Here is a 20,000-nt window from a genome sequence, read left to right as displayed (position 1 = left end):
ATTTCTTGAGTTTGATGAGAACTTAAAAGATAACATTTCAAGAGACCAGTTCTATTAACAATTGTGGCTAAAACCAGGGAGTTTAGAATCATGAGCTCCTAAGCTAGAAATCCCAGGTCTGCCAACAACTGAGCTCTGTGGCTCAGCTTTGTCCTGGGAGAATGGGAAACACTACCCTTACCTAAGCAGTCACAATAACTGTAAAGACTTAGTCTAAACAAAGTCATGAGATGGGAATCCCATATGGGAACACGACCTTTATATGACAACAACAACAAAAAGGGCCTGCTTACTCTATCCCCCATAAGGCAGGGATATACCATTTGAGAGACAAAGTCAGGCTCCCAGGAACTCACTGTGTGAGATAAGTCACCCACACCTTGGTGTTTTCTCAGAGGTGTCCAAACTGACTAGACAGTATGGTTTTCTTAATGTTAGTAGGAGTTATCTATATTTTCTAAGTATATCCTGGTATATAATAAGCAGGAGTGTTTGTTGAATGACTCAGAAGTGTTTGACAGGATTAATAATGAGCCAACGTTCTATGTTCACATGTATGCAAACTCCAAAAATAACATTTATTCTTTAATTCACACTTAATAATTAAGATGAGGCTTCTGCATCTACTTTATTTTACTAATATGAAAAACTACAAGAGGGCATGAAGAAATCTGGTGTAAGTGGGCATAGTGGCACAAGCCTTTAATCTCAGTACCTGGGAGGCAGAAGTGGTGGTGGATCTGAGTTTGAGGTTATCTTGGTCTACATAGCAAGTTCCAAGTTAGCTTGAGTTACATAGTGAAACCCTGTCTCAAACAGTAACAACAAAGAAAGAAAGCAAACTAAACCAAACCAAACCAAACCAAAAACTCATTTAAAAGCTTTCAAGGCACATTTAACTAAGTAAAGCAAAGCTTATCAGAATGAAATTTGAATGCAATAGCAGAATGTATTTGTACCTTTCAATAGAAACATTTATAAAAAGTGAACTATGACTTTACCTTCCAAACACAAATAGACAAAAGTTATAAAGAGAAATAGATCACTGGCTTACAAGCAACCTGAACTCATCTCTTTTATTTAAATGGTATTTGGACATAGTATGATATGCCTTTAGTAAATGAGTCTTTAGAAAGATATTCATCCTTTTTGGTTTCTTTATCCCCAGTATTAATTTTTATGGTTAAAAGATACTTTTTTGGGGGGTGGTATAAGTAGAAATGTGGGATATATTATGGTCACTCAGATTGGAAATATAAATATGCACACAAAAAAGACATAAGTTGGAAAAGGGCTTAACAGGAGTCGATAGAGAACAAGAGAGGAAGCAGATAGGTGTTTGAATATCAAAATGGTTTATACACATGAAAAAACAATGTCATAGTAAAACCCATTACTAGGTATAATTATATATATGCTAATATGGGCACAAACGATTGTAAGGACCTGCATGTGGTCATCATTATAATCTGGGCAACAGCTTTGCTGATGCCATTTCTAGGAAGTCAAAGTTCTACTTGTTTATTCACTTTTACATCATCTACCCTTTCCAGCTTCCTTGTTGGTCACCTCAACTATCAAGAACCTTTCAATTTCAGGATGGCTCTGAAAATTATTGTCATGAAACTATCATACAAAAGTATACTAAATTCTGAATTAGCAAGCCCGTGGGGAAGATATTTGCAATACAATGTTTCACACTATATATCACTAAAAAAGAATTAATATCATCCCCATAATTCATAAAACTGCTGAGAATTCCTTAGAAAGTGGCAAGACCACCACAAAATACTAAAATAAACACCCCCGTCTTAACTGTGCAACTGAACAAGTCTATTTCCAATGTAAAAGAAAAACCACTATAAAACATGCAGTCTTAACTTTGATAACTTTAGTTAACACCCTGTTCTATTTCCTCCTCTGATACTTTGCATGTATCTGTTACTAGTCAGAAGATGCCTGGCAGGCACAGACATAACATTTTAAGAGAGTAAATAGATTACTAAAAGTTACAGGACTTGTAAATCTATCAAACACAAGATTTCATGAGAAAAATAAATTATAAAAACTCACTTGTAATTTGTGGTGAAACACTTCCAAACTATTAATGGTCCAGTAAATTTAAAAGGTACAAGTATTATGAACACAGTTGTATATAAATGTTCCCTAGTATACAACTCTTACTATTAAAAACTTACCCGATAAACAGTTGGTTTACTAAAGCCTCTTGGAGAACCTAACCTAAAGTTCATACCTTGCTTTTCATAGCAGAAGAGTATGGGCCTAAGAACAATCCAGGCAAAACTTCCTAGGGGGGAAAATACATATGTAAAGTTTAAGCCTATTGCAGATATAATATATCATATAGCTCAATTTGTCTCTGTGTGCAGGGGCTAACAGCCTTTGCAATATTCTGGTTAAAACTTTGATCAGGGAGCATTTCCCAGCCACATTTAGCAAACTGGTGTGAGAAACATAGGTGTGCCTTTATAAATTCAAGTGAGATGTTCCCAATTTAAGTTTTATTCTAAAAAGCCAGATATTTGAGATTCTACATTTTTTTATAAGTAGGACAGGATATAATATTGACATCCACATTAATAAACCCTTTTTAACTTCTATTAGCAGCTATAGAATAAAAATAAAACAGGCATTAAAAAAAAATCATCCTGTTAGAATTACATTTACACTAACTTTTATTTGGTCAAGACAAAAAGCAGTGCAAGAGCCAGGTACAGTGGAACATAGCTATAACCCTGGCTCCCAGGAGGCCGAGGAGGAGGAACTGAGTCTGTGTCAGTCTGGGTACATAGTAAGTTCCAGGCCAGCCTGTCCTTTCTTCAGAAACAAAAGCAGCACAAGATGAAACAGGATACAATTGTCATCACAGTAAATAAAAGCTAAGCTAACTGTACTCAATCCCTGTAGATATAGCACTGTGTTCACTAACTTCTTTTCATTTTAAAATAGCATCCTCCTAACGTATAGCTAAGGCTGGCCCTAAACTCCAGGCAGTTCTCCTGCCCCCGTCTCTTGAGTGCAGAGATTATAGAGGAATGGCCCTAATAGCATCTTACAAGTATGAATTACATTGTACTTATGTCTGCATTCCCCATAACATCAAGTTAGTTCTCAATGTACTCACATATAGTTAAAGGTCTAAAAGCGAACTTTCTTCTTTTCTCTCTCCTTTTTAATGAAGCAGAGTTGGGGTTTGATAAAGCATGAGGGTTAAGAGAAAAACACTTAGAAGGGAAAGCAAGACACCTGAGAGCATGGGTGTGGGCTTCCCAAAGAAGAGCCAGTTTTCATTAAGAAAAGGAGCAGATCTTTGCAAGATATGTGATTAAGAGTGAGGGGCACTGCTTATCTTGAGGATTAGCAAAGTTGACTGCAAAGGATAAAAATACAAACGAGGCCGGGCGTGGTGGCGCACGCCTTTAATCCCAGTACTTGGGAGGCAGAGCCAGGCGGATTTCTGAGTTCGAGGCCAGCCTGGTCTACAGAGTGAGTTCCAGGATATCAGGGGCTACACAGAGAAACCCTGTTTCAGAAAAAAAAAAAAAAATTCAAAAGAGGATAATTCATTCCAAATAGTAAGTATTCAACTCACTGAGTACTAGATCAGTAAGTTATGGATGTCAACTTGGAAGCAGACAAAAAAAAAAAAAAAAAAAAAAAAAAAAGTGAGAAAAAAAAAAAAAAAAAAAAAAAAAAAAAAAAAAGAATAACTACCTAAATCCCTCAATTATTTTATGGTAAATGTCTCTTAAATTTATCCAAACTAGCCAGGAAAGCAAACTGCTTTAAAAGGAACACAAAGAGTGTCTCACTAAGCACATCTACATATTTCTATCATCTTAAATCTAATCCAACTAATACTGAGGATTCATTTTACATATTACATTTTTTGACACAAATGGTACATATTTATCACATGATATTCTAATGTCTATACACACTGCATAATACTCATAACTGTGTAAACATGACAAACCGACAGATTATGAACCAGCAGTCTCCTTTGTGAAGTCTAAGTTATTAAATAATTGAGGTCGTTTGAATAAACTGAAAGTTGCCTTACCTGCATCTCTCGTCTCATAGGGTAAGTCCACTCCTTGAAAAGGAAAACAAAAATAAACAAATAAAAACAAATAGCATGAAAAATATCACAGGCTGGTCAGATGGCTCAAGTCTGACTATCTGAAATTGATCCTTGAAACCCAAGTGACAGAGACCGGAATCCTGAATGCTAGCTACCCTTTGAGCCCAATGCTGCAAATAAATAACCTGGTATGGTGGCATGTTTATGTATTTATTTAGATGATAAAATCAAGAGGATTGCCAAGTTCTATGGCAGCCTGGTCTACACAGTGAATTCCAGGCCAACCAGGGCTATTTTGTCAAACACACACACACACACACACACACACACACACACACACACCTACCTACCTACCTACCTACCTACCTATAGCAGATATCCCTGGTGACAGAAACCAGATTACAATTTGCCTGGTGTTATGTTGGGTGGAATGCCTATAGACATTGGATACCTTTCTTTTAGTTTCTTTTATTAAATTTAATTTTCTTTTGCTTTGTGTCTGGGTGTTTTGTCTGCATTATGCCTGTGTACCACTTGTGTGCCTGGTTTCTTCAGAGTCAAAAGAGGGTGTCAGATCCTCTGGAACTGGAGCTACAGATGCTGGTAGGATGCCATATTGGTGCCAGAAGTCAACCAGGTACACTAGAAGAGCAACCACCACTGAAACATCTCTCCAGGCTCAATGGGATACCGTTTTAAACTGATAAAATATTCTTCTATCTTAGCCTGGCATGGTGGCACATTGACTTTAATCCCAGCATTTGGAAGCAGAGGCAGAGAGATCTCTGAGTTCAAGACTAGCCTAGTCTAAAATGTGAGTTCCAGGATAGCCAGGGCTACACAGAGAAATCTTGTCCTGAACAAACAAATGAAAACAAAGAGCATTTAGCCAAAATGACAGACCATATAACAAAAATAAAGACTAATCCATGACAGAAAAAATTAAAAAGGTAAAACTGTCTTAAGAGTTTTTATTGCTGTAATGAAACACCAGAGCATAAGCAACTTGGGAGCAGGAAAGAGTTTAATCTGGTTTACAAATCCGTAGTCATTGTCTATTGAGGGAAGCCACGGCAGGAATTCAAACCAGATGAGAACCTGGAAGCAAGAGCTGACACAGAGGCCATAGAGGAGTGTTTCTTACTGGCTTACCCCTCATAGTTTTCTCAGCTGACTATAGCTTGTGTTAGGCTGACATAAAATTGGCAGCATAATACCTGTTCTATAAACTCAGTGCTACAAGCTCAGAAAAAAAAAAACCACTTTGTAAAAAAGAAAAAAGTACAAGAATAAGAGGCAATCCTGTACGAAAGCACGTCTGGAAAGGTAGCTCAGGCACCAAGCCCAGAGCTCCCACTCCAGTGCTCGTGCTACAGGCCAGAGCTCCCACTCCAGTGCTCGTGCTACAGGCCAGGAAAGCTCAAATGCATAACACCACCTCTGACTTAGGCAGACCAGAGCTCCCACTCCAGTGCTCGTGCTACAGGCCAGAGCTCCCACTCCAGTGCTCGTGCTACAGGCCAGGAAAGCTCAAATGCATAACACCACCTCTGACTTAGGCAGACCAGAGCTCCCACTCCAGTGCTCGTGCTACAGGCCAGGAAAGCTCAAATGCATAACACCACCTCTGACTTAGGCAGACCAGAGCTCCCACTCCAGTGCTCGTGCTACAGGCCAGGAAAGCTCAAATGCATAACACCACCCCTGACTTAGGCAGACCCAGGAGGGCGGCTTGCGATTTCTGGCTTCCAGCTTTGCCAAGAAACCATGAGCCCTGGGTTCAGGCAGAGACCCTGCTCAGAATAGCCATAGTGATAAATGACTGTGTGCATACACAGGGACATCCATTATGTACACAAATAAGATTTTATAATCTTAAAACCTTCTTTCAAGCTGGGCATAGTAGCACACCTTTAATTTCAATATTCAGGAGACAGAGACAGGTGGATCCCTGTGAGTTCGAAGCCGGCTTAGATAGATCCTGCCCCTGTCCCCCTAATAACTTTTTATAAAAACACAATTTTATTTTTAATTAATTAATTAATTTTTGAGAAAATGTTTCTTTGTGTAGCCCTGGCTGTCCTGGAACTTGCTCTGTAGATCTGGCTTGCCTGCAACTCTGAGATCTATTTGCCCCTGCCTCCCAAGTGCTAGAATTAAAAGCATGTACCATCATGCCCGGATATAAAGACCAATTTTATAAACAGATTCTTATTAAAGAAAACATTTTAAAGTGTTCTGTTAAAAAAAAAAGTATTAACATTGTGTTTACTTTATTTATACTTCTATTTTAAATTCTATTTAAAGAATTTTATCTGACCCCAGAATTTTATTTAGAGATTTTTATTACTTTACATGTATTAGTGTTTCACTTTTGTGTATGTATGTATATTATGTATGTCTCAACCATCACTACTACAAATAAGAAAGAGAATCCTCCAAAGGACAGTAAGTCACTTGGGAGAACAGGGGTTGAAGGACATTCCTGGGTACCCAAGACCTTGTCTTAAAATTAAAATTCATTTAAAAAAAGTAGTTAGGTTTGGTGGCACACACCTTTAACATCAGTACTCAGGGTTTTAAGGCCAGTCTGCTCTACACAAAGTTCCAGGACAGCCAGGGCTACAAAGAAACCCTTTCTCAAAAACCCACCATCACAACAAAACAAACACAAAAAAGTGATCATCAAATGAAGATATTCAAAAGAATTGAGCATTTGGTATAAAGTCTCCATCTCATATGTAACTCAGACTGGTCTCAAATTTGCTATATAACCAAAGGCTCCAGTGACCTCCCTTTCTCCTTCCACCTCCCAAGTAGAGGGATTACAAGTGTGCCAGCCAAGAGTAGTCCCAAATACCTTTAAAACACTGAGAGATTAAGGGGTGTACACCTTCAATCCCAGCATTTGGGGTACAGAAGCAGGTGGATCTCTTTGAGTTTCAGGCCAGCCTCGTCTAGTGCGTTCCAGGACAGCCAGGACTTATATCAAACACACAAACAAAACTCTAGAATCCTTTTTTGATCCTATTAAGTGTCACAGGTAAGAATCCTTGTCACTAATTTTAGCCTCTGGCAAACTCTAACTTAACAGTTTCTGGTACCATAAAATATTTGCAACAGATGTTAGGTAAAGAAAAAAATCAAGGTGGGGTGAAAAGAACCCTTAAATCATAAACTGGGGGAATTTTGCTCTCGACCGTACAGGCAAGATTTGTTACTAAAAAATTTCAAATTCAAAGAAGCTTAGCTTTTTTACTCCCCCCATCCCTGGTAGTCATCGTTTTTTGTGGGGTTTTTGTTGTTGGTGGTGGTTGGTTTTTGACTTGAGTACTATTAGAGGGTGTAATTCCAGAGTTCACGCCTCCGATCTATTCCACACGTGGGGCTGGCTATGTGTCCCGCATATGAACCTAACCTCAAGCTCAGATTAAAAACAACTCCACAGCGTGTTGCTCTGGTAAAGATGAGTCTGTGTTCACGAAAAGCCTCAACGCCGAGGCGAGTGGTCAAGAGTACTCTCGGGTTGGCTCCTGCGCTAGGGTCCCGCGGGAGGAGGACCTCACTGACGCCCCTTCACCCGCAAGGGGAAAGGGAAGAGTCTGGGACAGTTGGGCCAGAGGCGCTGCTTGGCCGGAGACCCGGGGGCTGCTCGCGGCAGGGCGGGCCGGCGGGCACTCACCTCGGCGTCGTCTTTGCACTGCGGGAGCGAGGGGAACTCCAGTTTCACGTCCTCCATGGTCCCAGGGCCCCGGTGGGTGGGCGCGGTGCGCCCGGCCGCCCTCCGGGCTGGCAGAGGCGACAAGGGAAGGAGGGCGGGCGGGCAGGGGGGTGACGCGCTGCGGGGTCACAGCAAGCACTCGCGGACCACAGGATCCAAGCGGCTGCGACAGGAAGGCGGAGGGCAGGGCAGTGCGCTGCCGGCCGCCATGCTGCGGCCGTGTCCCTCCCGCAGGTCTCCGCGCCCCTCAGAGAGCCGGGATCCGGCCCAGGCACGAGCCCATAACCGTCTCCTCCCGCCCCAGCCCACGCGCCCCAGCCAATCCCAGCCCACGCTCGCCGCCGGCCCGCCCCCGCCGCCGCCGCCAGGTGTCAGCGCGCCTCCGCCCCGCCTGTCCGCGAGCGCGCAGACGCGGGGGGAGGGGCTTCCCGCAGGGCGGAGCCGCGGCCGTAGGGGAGGAGCGGTCGGGGCGAAGGCCTTCCCAGATGCGATGGGAGTCCGTCCCTTCAAAGTGTCCTCCACACTCAGAGGAATGCTGCTCGATCCAATCCGTGGGGGAAGTCATAACCAAACAGGAAGAGTTCAGCTTAAATTCATGTTAGACTACGAAAAAAAAACAAAAACAACCCCCACCCCCGAGATACCCATCATCTTTAAACAAAGTAGAAAGTGGCCTCTTAGGTATACTCCAGAGTGTTAACAACTCAAATTATCCAGAAAATTTCAAGAAAACGATTCTTAGAAAAAGTCATCAGAAATGTAAATAACAGTTTACTTACTAAATTGTATTCAGTACTCTTAAGATTTCTCCGAGCCTATTTTTCAACATAAAAGATGATTGTGTGAGGAGCTAGCGTTAGAGTTAATAATTTTTGAAGAATATACCTTCTCCAGGGTCTCGCGCTATGTACACCAGGCTGGTCTTCAAATTTACAAGAGTTCTGAGATTAAATGATTAAAGGCCTGGTCTGAACTTCTGAACCACCTTTAGTCTCACTGAAGGAATCACTGAAGACTGCAAAGTGTACAACACTATCACTACTTTTCACTGTATTTTAAGACTACTTCCTAGAGACCTCAGGACTTACTGTTATCAAAAAACATCCTTTAAAAATAAAGTGGAAGGACCGTGTGTTTAACTTAGATTTCCTCTTAACTCTTTTCATGTTGTCATATATGTAATGCATATTCAATATACAGGATAGCTGTTCAAAAGTTAGGTGGCCAATTAGATGTTCTATGCTCTCTAGTATTACATAAACTATTATCCAGCTTTAAGAATTACAAAAGGCACAGAATACCCTGCTAATAATTCTTAATTTAAAAAATAATCCAATGGCAAGTATTGTGGTAAATGCCTTTAATTCCATCACTCAGGAGAGGCTAGAAAATGTCTGAGTTGAGGCTGGCCTAACCCACACAGTAAGTGTCCCAGGCCAGCCAGGGGTACATAGTGAGAACTTGTCTCAAAAAGAAAGGGGAAGCCGGGCAGTGGTGGCATACCCTTTTAATTCCAGCACTTGGGAGGCAGAGGCAGGCAGATTTCTGAGGTCGAGGCCAGCCTGGTTTACAGAGTGAGTTCCAGGACACCCAGGGCTACACAGAGAAACCCTGTCTCGAAAAACCAAAAGAGAGAGAGAGAGGAAAAGAAGAATTACATACCTAGCTGGATCATTTATGGTTAGTCCTTTGGTATTTATGAAACTGAAGTTTGATGTCTTTATTTAAACAAGAAATCACTATAAATAATCTCAATTTTTAGACATTGACAATTTCCTTATACAACTTTTGGTTGCCACATGAAATTAGAATTGTGTACAGGTGACAGAACTTTTGTTTTGAACATTTAACATTCCATAGAGTAGACACTCTCAGCCTGGTATTTACTGGAAGATATTTATAGAATCCATTGGTGAACCAAAGAAATAGTAGATCGCTAGAAATCACAAATATGTAAAATTATATGTCCATGAACAGACTTTTCCTGGATCCAGACCACAAAAGGGAATTATTTTTCACATAAACCAAATTAACTATAAGTATTACTTCCAGTCATAATCTTTAAAAAGTTAAAATTATCAAATACCTAACTGCAATAGGTAAAGAGAATTTCTTGGAAGACACAAGTACATGTATATACTCCATACCCCCACACTCTATGATTGATACAAGAAGACATCTTGTGGACTCTGTGATTACTGTTTAAAATTCAAAGCCCTACTTTAATTTTCAACTTCATCCAGGCTTTCAAATCATATTCTTACTAATCAAAAGGACAAGAATAAATGTGCTTTAGAAAAGACAAGAGTATATATAGGACAACTTAAACACATTTTATTGCTTTTTTTTTTTTTAGGACGAGGAAAACAAAATATAAAATAAGTCATAAGAAATGCTCTCCTCTACTATCTCAAATCATTTTGAATGTTGTACAAAATGCTCACAAAGCAAATACGAAAAGCTTCAGGATGTCTTTTGTAAATTCTGCTGCAGTAAATGCAACATCACCAAACATGACTTTCTTCTGTACCAATTTTAAAAGAATTATTGAATTACATACTATTATGTTGCTTATACATGTTTATTCACTTTTAATAAGATCATTGCCAATACATACATTATTTTCCTTAACTTTATTTTTACATTAAACCAATGTCTGTCATGCAGCCACCAAACCCTTCTAGTGAATCACACAGGCTTGTAGTCCAGCTTGGACTCCAGCTTCTTGGAGTCAGCCACTTTCCTGACTGCTTTCATGAAGTCTTCCTGAACTACAAAATCATGATCGGCACGAATTGCAAACATACCTGTGGAAAACAAAACAAATTGCTGCTTATAGTGTGTGCAATGCAGTTCAATCAGTAAGACAGCTAAGCTGGGAACAGTGGTAAGTAAGTAAGTAAGCTCAGCACTTAGCAGACTGCAACTGGAGGACTGCAAGTTCAAGACCAGCCTAATATGTCAAGACTTCATCTCAAAAGAAAAGGTGAAAGAAAACTAAGTGATCTTATCTCTATGGAGGAAATGTGAAGAGATATACACTTACTACTTCTGAGCCAGTAGTGCTACTTCATACATTTTCATAAATAGAGTGAGCATTGTTTTTGAAATAAGCAGATACCACAATTATCTGAATATTTAAATCTGGACTGTGTAGTACTTAATGAAATTAATATTCATTTAATACAAATACTGGCAGTATTAAGTGGTGGTACTTAATAAAAACACCTGGAACTATCAAGACCTATACATTCTTGGCTGAAGTTTCTTAATAGCATATACAATGACTCCCCAAAGAACAAAACATCTGGGCTAGGCTATTCATCTATGTAGTGGAACAGGTAGGATGTTTGCTTAACATATGCAAGATCTCAGGTTTGATCTCAAGCAATGCAAAACTAAACAACCAACTTGCAGTTACTTTAATAATGATTACCTGTCACTAAGCAAGGCTTAAGGTTGGGGATATAGCTGTCAGGAGTATTGCCTAGATTATAAACACTTGTTCAATCATCTGTACTGCGTACTATAAGCCTAAAATCCCAGCACTTGGGAGGGAGAGGCAGGATAATCACTATACACTGTATATTTCAAAAAGTTAGAAAAAAGGATCCTAGGTGTTTTCATAGTGAAGGGAAGACAGGTAATCTCCAAGAAAGAAAAGCTCCAAGTCAGGTACGCAACACAGACCCTGCACCCACACATAAATGGCACTCACTCTTGATGACATGTAAACAGTTACAGGTTATAGTCGGAGAGAGAGACACTCTCTTCAGTGGTGTAGCCACAGGAAAAGGGTCCACACTTCTCTAAGCATCCATACTTAAACTCAACAGATCAGGGACTGGAGAAATGGCTGCTCCTCCACAGGACCTGAGTTTAATCTGATCTAAGTATTCTACAATATATACATGTATACAAAAATATGGTTCCTATTAATGTGTGATTTCCTTCAAAATTTTTCAATGTGAGAAAAAAAAGCACCTATCAAAATTGACAGCATCAGCTTTAAAATCACAGTACTGCCTTTTGACTTTAGCTTTTCCTGAAAGTTGCCCTTGATAATTATATGGTCTGATAGATTTTGGAATGTGATAAATTACCCTAGAGACTTCAAGTCATATGTTAGCTGACTTACTCATGATGACATAGTAATTACAAAGACTACTGCAGACATGCCTTGGGTCTGAATATTCTGAATGAAAACTAAATGACTTCAACCTGGCAGTGTTTCAAAGTCACTTGTTACCAAAAATAAAACTAGTATCACAAAATTCAGAATTTTATTTTAAAACTTCATTTTGAACAAATTCCAGGACCTCAGACTTCTAGAGCAAATCTTTCAAATACTGGCCTTATGGGACTTGTCCACTCTAGTTCTAGCCACAGTGTACTAAACAGTCCTGCAGTCAGGCTTCCCACAACATGCCTGTGGGCATGAGGAATTCCTTCAGAGATCACATCCCCAAGGGGCAACTTTATTGGGGAACGGGGAAGGGTAGCTGGTAAATCAGTGTTGTAGGCTTGCATGTCCAGCCATACAACCTCAACGGCATTCTGTACGTTTCCCTAAAATCAAAGTCAGCTACTACAGTGGTGCATCCTCCCTTGTGTTGTTCAGTTCTACTTCTTGAAATCAAGTCTCAAATGCAAACCAAAAAACAGAAATCCTGCCAAAGTGCAGCTCTACTTTTAGATAAGCTTAGAACATTGTTATTGATGGTAAAAATATACTTTTTATTCTCACCTGCTTCAGTACAAACATTTCTCAGGTCTGCTCCATTAAAGCCATCTGAAAGCTTTACAATTGCTTCATAATCTGTTTAGAAAAAAAAAATAACAGAAATCAGCTAGATAACAATAAAGATTCAATATTGATTTTTGCCCATAGAGAAAATTTAAATGGACTAGTTCATTTTTAATTTGATCAGCATTACCCGTGCTACTATTTTACAGCATTAACAACTAAACTTGCTGCAAAGTAAACTAGAATCAGGAAAACATACTTTTGAATTTTCAACCAAAATTTCATCGAAATTTGTAGGTGCCTGCTTTGAAGCTGTAAAAACAAACGGAAGTAAGTGCAAAGCTGTGACTCATTAAACCTGCTGCACCCCTGTAATCAACCCCAAGATTTGGGAGGGTGGTAAAGAAAAGCTCCAAGTCAGGTACGCAACACAGACCCTGCACCCACACATAAGTGGCACTCACTCTTGATGACATGTAAACAGTTACAGGTTATAGTCGGAGAGAGAGACACTCTCTTCAGTGGTGTAGCCACAGGAAAAGGATCCACTCTTCTCTAAGCATCCATACTTAAACTCAACGGATCAGGGACTGGAGAGATGGCTGCTCCTCCACAGGACCTGAGTTTGATTCCTAGCACCCACATGGTGCCTAACAAGTGTCTTAACTCCAGTTCCAGGGGCTCCAATTCTCTCTTCTGGTTTTTAGGAATACCAGGCACCTACTTGGTGCACAGGCATACATACAGGCAAACACACACGCGCGCGCACACACAGCATGTACATAAAGTAATAAAATTAAAAAACCACAAAAGTCACTCGGTGGCAAAATAAAACATATAATTAGAAGATGGAAAGAGGAAGAAATCAGATGCATGGAAGGGGGACAAGAGAAAGAAATGGGGTGAATGTATTTTGAAATACAAAACACACATGCATGTACACACACACACACATGGCATAATCAAACTCAAGTATTGTTTATAGTGTAGTATAACAAAGATTCTAAGGACTAGGGGTGCGACTCAGTAGTAGAGTGAATGTTCCGCATTTCTAAAGTCCTGAGTGCAATCACCACACCACAACATAAAAAAAGTCAAGCAACAAAAACAAAATAATTTGGGGCTGGGGAGATGGCTCAGTAGCTAAAAGCACTTGCTGCCCTTACAGAGGACTGAGGTTTGGTTCCCAGTACCCATGGCATGGCTAACAACTGTCTAACTCTGAGACAGATGTGGTAAACAAGACATACACTTACTCACATACAAGTACACATAAAATATATAAGTATATAAACAGTAAGTGGAATGTACTTTAGTCATGCAAGGCAAATGTAAAATATACTAAAGGTAGAGATAATTTTATCAAAACAGAACCTTTAAATGATATAGCAAGCATTTATTAGCTTTCTGGTTTTCTTTGAAAATTTCAAGTTGTATGGGATCTGGAATAACAATAGTGAACTCTTTTTTTTTTTTTTTTAGATTTATTTATTTATTATATGTAAGTACACTGTAGCTGTCTTCAGACACTCCAGAAGAGGAGGCTAGATCTCGTTACGGATGGTTGTGAGCCACCATGTGGTTGCTGGGATTTGAACTCTGGACCTTTGGAAGAGCAGTCGGGTGCTCTTACCCACTGAGCCATCTCACCAGCCCAATAGTGAACTCTTTCTCCTCACAAAGTAGACATGGCTTGAAGAACTATAGCTCTGTGCTAGCTATGAATGTGACAGAGACAGTGAGAGGAACAGCAGAGCATAGGCTACTAAAACTATCAAACACCTTTGTTGGCAATAAAGAACTGGTCAGTCTCTATACAGGGACTCCTCAGTCAGCACGTAATCATGGTCAGGTCACTAACCTTCTAAGAGCAGGGATTCCCAAGGATATCAGTTATCTAGCATCTTAGGAGAGCTCAGTATTTGTAGAAGATACTTATAACCTCATTAAAAAAAAATTGATTTATTTAACTTATTATATATAAGTACGGTGTAGCTGTCTTCAGACACACCAGAAGAGGGCATCAGATCTCATTTCAGATGGCTGTGAGCCACCGTGTGGTTGCTGGGATTTGAACTCAGGACCTCTGAAAGAGCAGTCAGTGCTCTTAACCACTGAGCCATCTCTCCAGCCCTAGATCAATCTTTCCTCATAGGGTCAATGAAATAAATGGTAATAGTCAACCATTTGTAGCTATTTAGAACCATCAAGTTCTAAAGAGTTTTCCTGTATTGTTTTTTTTTTTTAATTGAGACAAGGTCTTACTAGGTAGCCTGCTTTGCAGGTTTTCTGTCCTGTCAAAACTACTTCACCTACTGCTGTGGTGGGAAGGCAGCCATAACAGCATGCAAATGAACGATACAGATGAGCTACTTCAAAACTCTTTTACAAAAGAAAACGGCCAGGAGAACTCAGCTTATAAGCCATGTTTTGCTACATGTTCAGCCCTCACTTACATATGCACTTTATAATATTTAAAATTTTTATTTTAAACTTATTTATTTTAGTTTTTGAGATAGGGTTTCTCTGTGTAGCCCTGGCTGTCCCAGAACTCACTTTGTAGACCAGGATGGCTATTAACTTAGAGGTCTGTCTGTCTCTGTCTCTTGAGGGTAGGCGCCACCACCCACCTCCTAGCTAAACATATTTAGTTTTATGTGTCTGGGTGTTTGTGTGTGCACCGTATGCACACAGTGCCCTCTGAAGCCAGAAGAAGGTGTTGGATCTCTTCAGACGTCAGACAGGAGATACAGCTGCTTATGAGCTGTCGTGTGGGTGCTGGGAAATAAACCCAGAACCTCTGGGAAAGCAACCAGAGCTCTTAACTGCTGAACCTTCTCTCCAGCACACACATGTAACTATTTTATATTTTTCCACTGCCCTCTGGTTTGTAGCAATACTTCCCATCTTCACACTTTATTCTTCTGAGAAGATAAAAGCATTAAGAAGAGTCCATAAACTCCTAGGCTAGCTGGGACGCTGTCAGCAGCAGCATCCTGTTGTGCTGCGCTTCATTTACCCGATGCATACTCGAATAAACACTCTACTTTCTCACCTATTTCACCATGCTTTGTAATAGGGCCCGCGTGGATTTTCAATATATCTAATCTTGCTTGTTCATTTGGTAAATCGATATCTGAAAATAGAGAGAAACTATTTTGTACTCCAGTTGATAGTTTAATAGAGTAGAAAGAGGTTGGGTAAAAAGATAAAACTGACAGAGAGAAAAACAGAGCAGGTAAAGAAAAGAGAGTAACTCACGTATTTTTCTATCTAATCTTCCTGGGCGCAGCAAAGCAGGATCCAGTGTATCTGGTCTGTTTGTAGCCATGATCATTTTAACTCTATGCAGAGTATCAAATCCATCCATTTGATTTAGTAACTACATAAAAAATTAGAGACAGACTTTACCAAACACATGCATTTTTGTGCACATATGCACAAAGTTTAATGAAATAAAAATTATTAAAAGATAACTAGCTGACTGGTGATGTCTGCTAGTTGATAATATATTATCAGTTATATGAATACACTAATAATTGTGTTGCTCTAAAATACCTCTTATAGTTTTGGCTTTTGTTTTAAGACAGAGTCTCATGTACCTTAGGCTATGTTTGTTTGATTTTCTTAATGTTCAGTGGTGTTTTGTGAGGTCTATGTGAGGATGCCACAAGCCTGGAACTGGAGTTAGAGACAGCTGTTAACTGTCAAGTGGGTGCTGAGAACTGAACCTGTGTACTTTGGAAGAGTAGCCAGTGCTCTTAACTGCTGAGCTATCTCTCCAGCCACAAGACTTTATATTTTAAATTTAAAATACTGTATACAGAGACAGTCCTAAGTTCATGGTCAGACTGGTCTATGTAGAAGTTCCAAGCTAGTCAGCACTACGCAGAAGACAGCCTGTCTAAAAATACAAAACAGCTCATCCTCTGCCTAGGTCTGTATAATCTGTAAAAAAAAAAAAAAAAAAAAAAAATCGATTTTCAAACACTACAATAAAAAAAATTAAAATCAAATGCTCTGTGCTACCTAGTTTCCATTTGCAGCAAACGGGATCTTGCATTATGTATCCTCTTCACTTCATCACCTCCCTGCTCCATCATAAAAGCTAGTTTACTATATACATCATTGCACGGGACTCAGATCTTCTGCACTACAGTCATGGCCTCACAGCGGCTGTGATTACCTGTCCCACACATGGTGGGCTTATGAGGAGTTACTGACTGATGACTGCTGGAACACAGAGAGCAACTCTTCTTCAAGGGTATGTATGGCCCCTAGTAGGTTGCTGATTCAAATAGGAAACACTACTTGGACTCAGTGAGTTATTAAAAAGAAAGAACATGAAGGTGGGATGGTGTTGGGGGTGTTAGGAGTGAGAGTGAGGAGATGGGGTAGATGTGAAGACACACTATATGTATGCATACATGATGTATGCATGAAGTTATCAAAGAATAAAAAAATGTTTTTTAAAAATTCTATTTTAGCTGTCATAGTCTTAGTAATAAAGCCCAAAGAATGGTTTTCAGAGCAGCCACAAACATAATGCAACTCATTTACTGCTGAAAGTCTTAATATATGTTACTCATACCTTTACCAAACCAGCATAATCAAACGCTTAACAATAAGTTATACATCTGAATAGCTGATCTATTTAAAAAAACTATAGAATACAATTTTACCAAATAGGATTTTATGTCTTTTTTCTAGTATTCTTATTTTACCTCTTTATATGAAAACATTAAAACTAACCATATGTTTTAATTTCCATTTACACACTTAAGTCAGTTTAAACATAACATATTCTCCTTATACATCATTTCTTTATGGTGAAAACATTGTATTCCATTACAGTATTGAAATATACATGTTTTTATAGAGATACCCAGGTACCTAACAAACAATAACTGCTTGTTCCTGTCTACCTGGTATCCACTGATCAACCTTTTCCTGTCTTTCCCTGTTCTTTAGTGAGTAACTTCCTCCTTTTGTGTATGTGTATAGATATATTATGTGTGGGGTCCTTCTGGAGACTACCAGCAGAAGGACATTGGTGTACTTTGCCTCTCTGCTTTATTCTCTGGAAATGGAGTCTCTCACTGAACCTGAAGCTCCATCAGCAATAAGCAAGTCTGAGCAACTCTAGTCTCTACCCTCATTATGCTGCCCTTATAGATGCATGACTGCCAAGAAAAGCTTTACCTCAGTCCATCATACTTGCAAAGCAATCACTCTTTCCCACTGAGCCATCCTCCCAAACTCCACAGTAATCATTTTTCTTATTAGGGATTAGGGTACAAGAATGTGTTCATTCCTGGCAACATCTCAAACACTTGTTCACCTTCAAATATGCAATATTTAGTTTTTTATTAATAAGTTTTTCTTTATAAATCCTCTTTACCAAACATTACCTCCATTAAAGTTCTCTGAATCTCTCTGTCAGCTGATGTTCCCTCAGAAAACCGACGGCCACCTAAAGTAATAAATTTGGAAATACATAGACATTATTCTTTTGTTCTGTGCCCATCATTTAATAAAACAGAATGTAATAGTAGGCAGTGTTAAAAATACTAAGTAAGCCGGGCAGTGGTGGCGCACGCCTTTAATCCCAGCACTTGGGAGGCAGAGGCAGGCAGATTTCTGAGTTCAAGACCAGCCAGGTCTACAGAGTGAGTTCCAGGACAGCCAGGGCTACACAGAGAACCCCTGTCTCGAAAAACTAAAAAGGAAAAAAGGCAAAGAACTGATTTTGGAAAGAGTGTTTCTCCTTCTGCAGTGCTCAAGGTTATTCACTGAGACTGGCCACGATCTCAAAGCTCTGAGAAGTCCTATGCAGGCAGGTGGTACTGAGGACGCCCACTCGCTGTGCTACCTACTGCAGACAAGTCAGAGCTGCTGCTCAGGCAGGACCTTCTTTCAGGTTTTTAAACAATTTCTAACAAAAAAGTATTTAAGATAAAATTGAAAAGGTTTCATTCTTACCAATAGCATCTATTTCATCCATAAAAATGATGCATGGCTGGTGGTCCCTGGCATAATTAAACATTTCTCTAATCAAACGAGCACTTTCACCAATGTACTTGTCTACAATAGAACTAGATACAACCTGTTTAAAAGAAAAATAGTAATACAAATTAGACAATTCAAAGAAATTTCATTTAAAAAAATATAAAAGAATTTCCCTTACCTTTAGGAAGTTGCAGTCCAGCTGGCTGGCAACAGCTCGTGCCAAGAGTGTTTTCCCAGTGCCTAGAAATATCAAATGAAGTTGGGTTCAAAGCAGAACCATTTTTAAAAGCCTTTCAACAACTCTTGCCGGGCGTGGTGGCACACTCCTTTAATCCCAGCACTCGGGAGGCAGAGGCAGGCGGATTTCTGAGTTCGAGGCCAGCCTGGTCTACAAAGTGAGTTCCAGGACAGCCAGGGCTATACAGAGAAAAAACCCCGTCTCGAAAAAAAATCCAAAAAACAAAAAAACAAAAAAACCCCAACTCTTGGAGCTTAGTACTTAAGAATGCTTGTTGCTCTTCCCAGGACAAGAGTTCAGTCAGTCCCTAGCACCTCTAACGGCATCTTATAATCACATGTAACTCCAGTTACAAGTGACCCAACAACCTCCCACATATAGCACTCACTTGCACAGATACACACAAACAAATAACCAATAACATAATTGTAATGGTAGTGAATTTTCTAAAACTGAAGCTAAATCCTACATAGAAATTTTATTTAAAATTATAGAGTAAATTACTTGCAATATTAAATTGTTTAACTTTAGGGCTGGAGAGATGGCTCATCATTGACTGCTCTTCCAGGAGTTCTGAGTTCAGTTCCCAGCAACCACATGGCGGCTCATGACCATCTATAATGAGATCTGATGCCCTCTTCTGATGTTTCTGAAGACAGCAACAATGTATTCAAATATATAAAAATAAATAAATCTTTAAAAACTTTTTAAACCATCCTTCCTGATTTAAATTACTGTGACACAGTTATATGTATTCATTCTAGAATGATTAAACCACACTAATTTACATACCTATTAACTCATATGGTTATTACTATGTGGTGAAAACCAAGTCTTCTTTCATCAAGTGGAAATACCTAATACGGCAACAGCTAATTTTTTGCGTGTTTTTTCTGTGACGTCAACCCATCCCTCTTCCCACAGCCCTTCTTAAACAAACCATTCTCTGTAAGTTCAACTTTCTAAAATCCCGCACACAAGCGAGATCATGTGGTATCTTGTCTGTCTTTGCATGCCTGCTTACTTCCCTTAGCATCATCACTGCAAGATTGATCCATGTTCACACAAAGGACAGAAGTTACTTCTCTGTGAAGACTCAATCATATTCTACTGTGTATATATATATATATATACACAGTAGAATATGTGGTATATATATATATATATATATATATATATA

General features: G+C 39.4%; 2 protein-coding genes across 3 annotated transcripts in view; both read right to left on the bottom strand.

The window, feature by feature from the left end:
• Styx (serine/threonine/tyrosine interacting protein) overlaps positions 1-8,119 on the bottom strand; it is a 27,841-nt gene extending 19,722 nt beyond the window's left edge. For both annotated transcript variants that reach the window (XM_029468871.1, XM_021181760.2), the window contains exons 1-3: positions 7,788-8,119; positions 4,085-4,117; positions 2,255-2,308 (exon numbers count right to left, since the gene is read on the bottom strand). In XM_029468871.1, the coding sequence (XP_029324731.1) occupies positions 2,255-2,308; positions 4,085-4,117; positions 7,788-7,844 (144 nt within the window). In that variant the 5' untranslated portion in view covers positions 7,845-8,119. The remainder of the gene's footprint in view (positions 1-2,254; positions 2,309-4,084; positions 4,118-7,787) is intronic.
• A 1,400-nt stretch (positions 8,120-9,519) lies between these two features.
• Positions 9,520-20,000, bottom strand: part of Psmc6 (proteasome 26S subunit, ATPase 6) — a 20,650-nt gene continuing 10,169 nt past the window's right edge. The window contains exons 8-14 of the mRNA XM_021182042.2: positions 18,761-18,822; positions 18,556-18,679; positions 17,985-18,046; positions 15,835-15,955; positions 15,629-15,709; positions 12,574-12,645; positions 9,520-10,633 (exon numbers count right to left, since the gene is read on the bottom strand). Of these exons, the coding sequence (XP_021037701.1) occupies positions 10,515-10,633; positions 12,574-12,645; positions 15,629-15,709; positions 15,835-15,955; positions 17,985-18,046; positions 18,556-18,679; positions 18,761-18,822 (641 nt within the window). The 3' untranslated portion in view covers positions 9,520-10,514. The remainder of the gene's footprint in view (positions 10,634-12,573; positions 12,646-15,628; positions 15,710-15,834; positions 15,956-17,984; positions 18,047-18,555; positions 18,680-18,760; positions 18,823-20,000) is intronic.

The sequence above is a fragment of the Mus caroli genome, chromosome 14 (genome assembly GCF_900094665.2).
Source record: "Mus caroli chromosome 14, CAROLI_EIJ_v1.1, whole genome shotgun sequence".
NCBI classification, from domain to species: Eukaryota; Metazoa; Chordata; class Mammalia; order Rodentia; family Muridae; genus Mus; species Mus caroli.
Note: the sequence above shows the minus strand (reverse complement) of the source record. Positions and strands in the feature narration are given on the sequence as shown.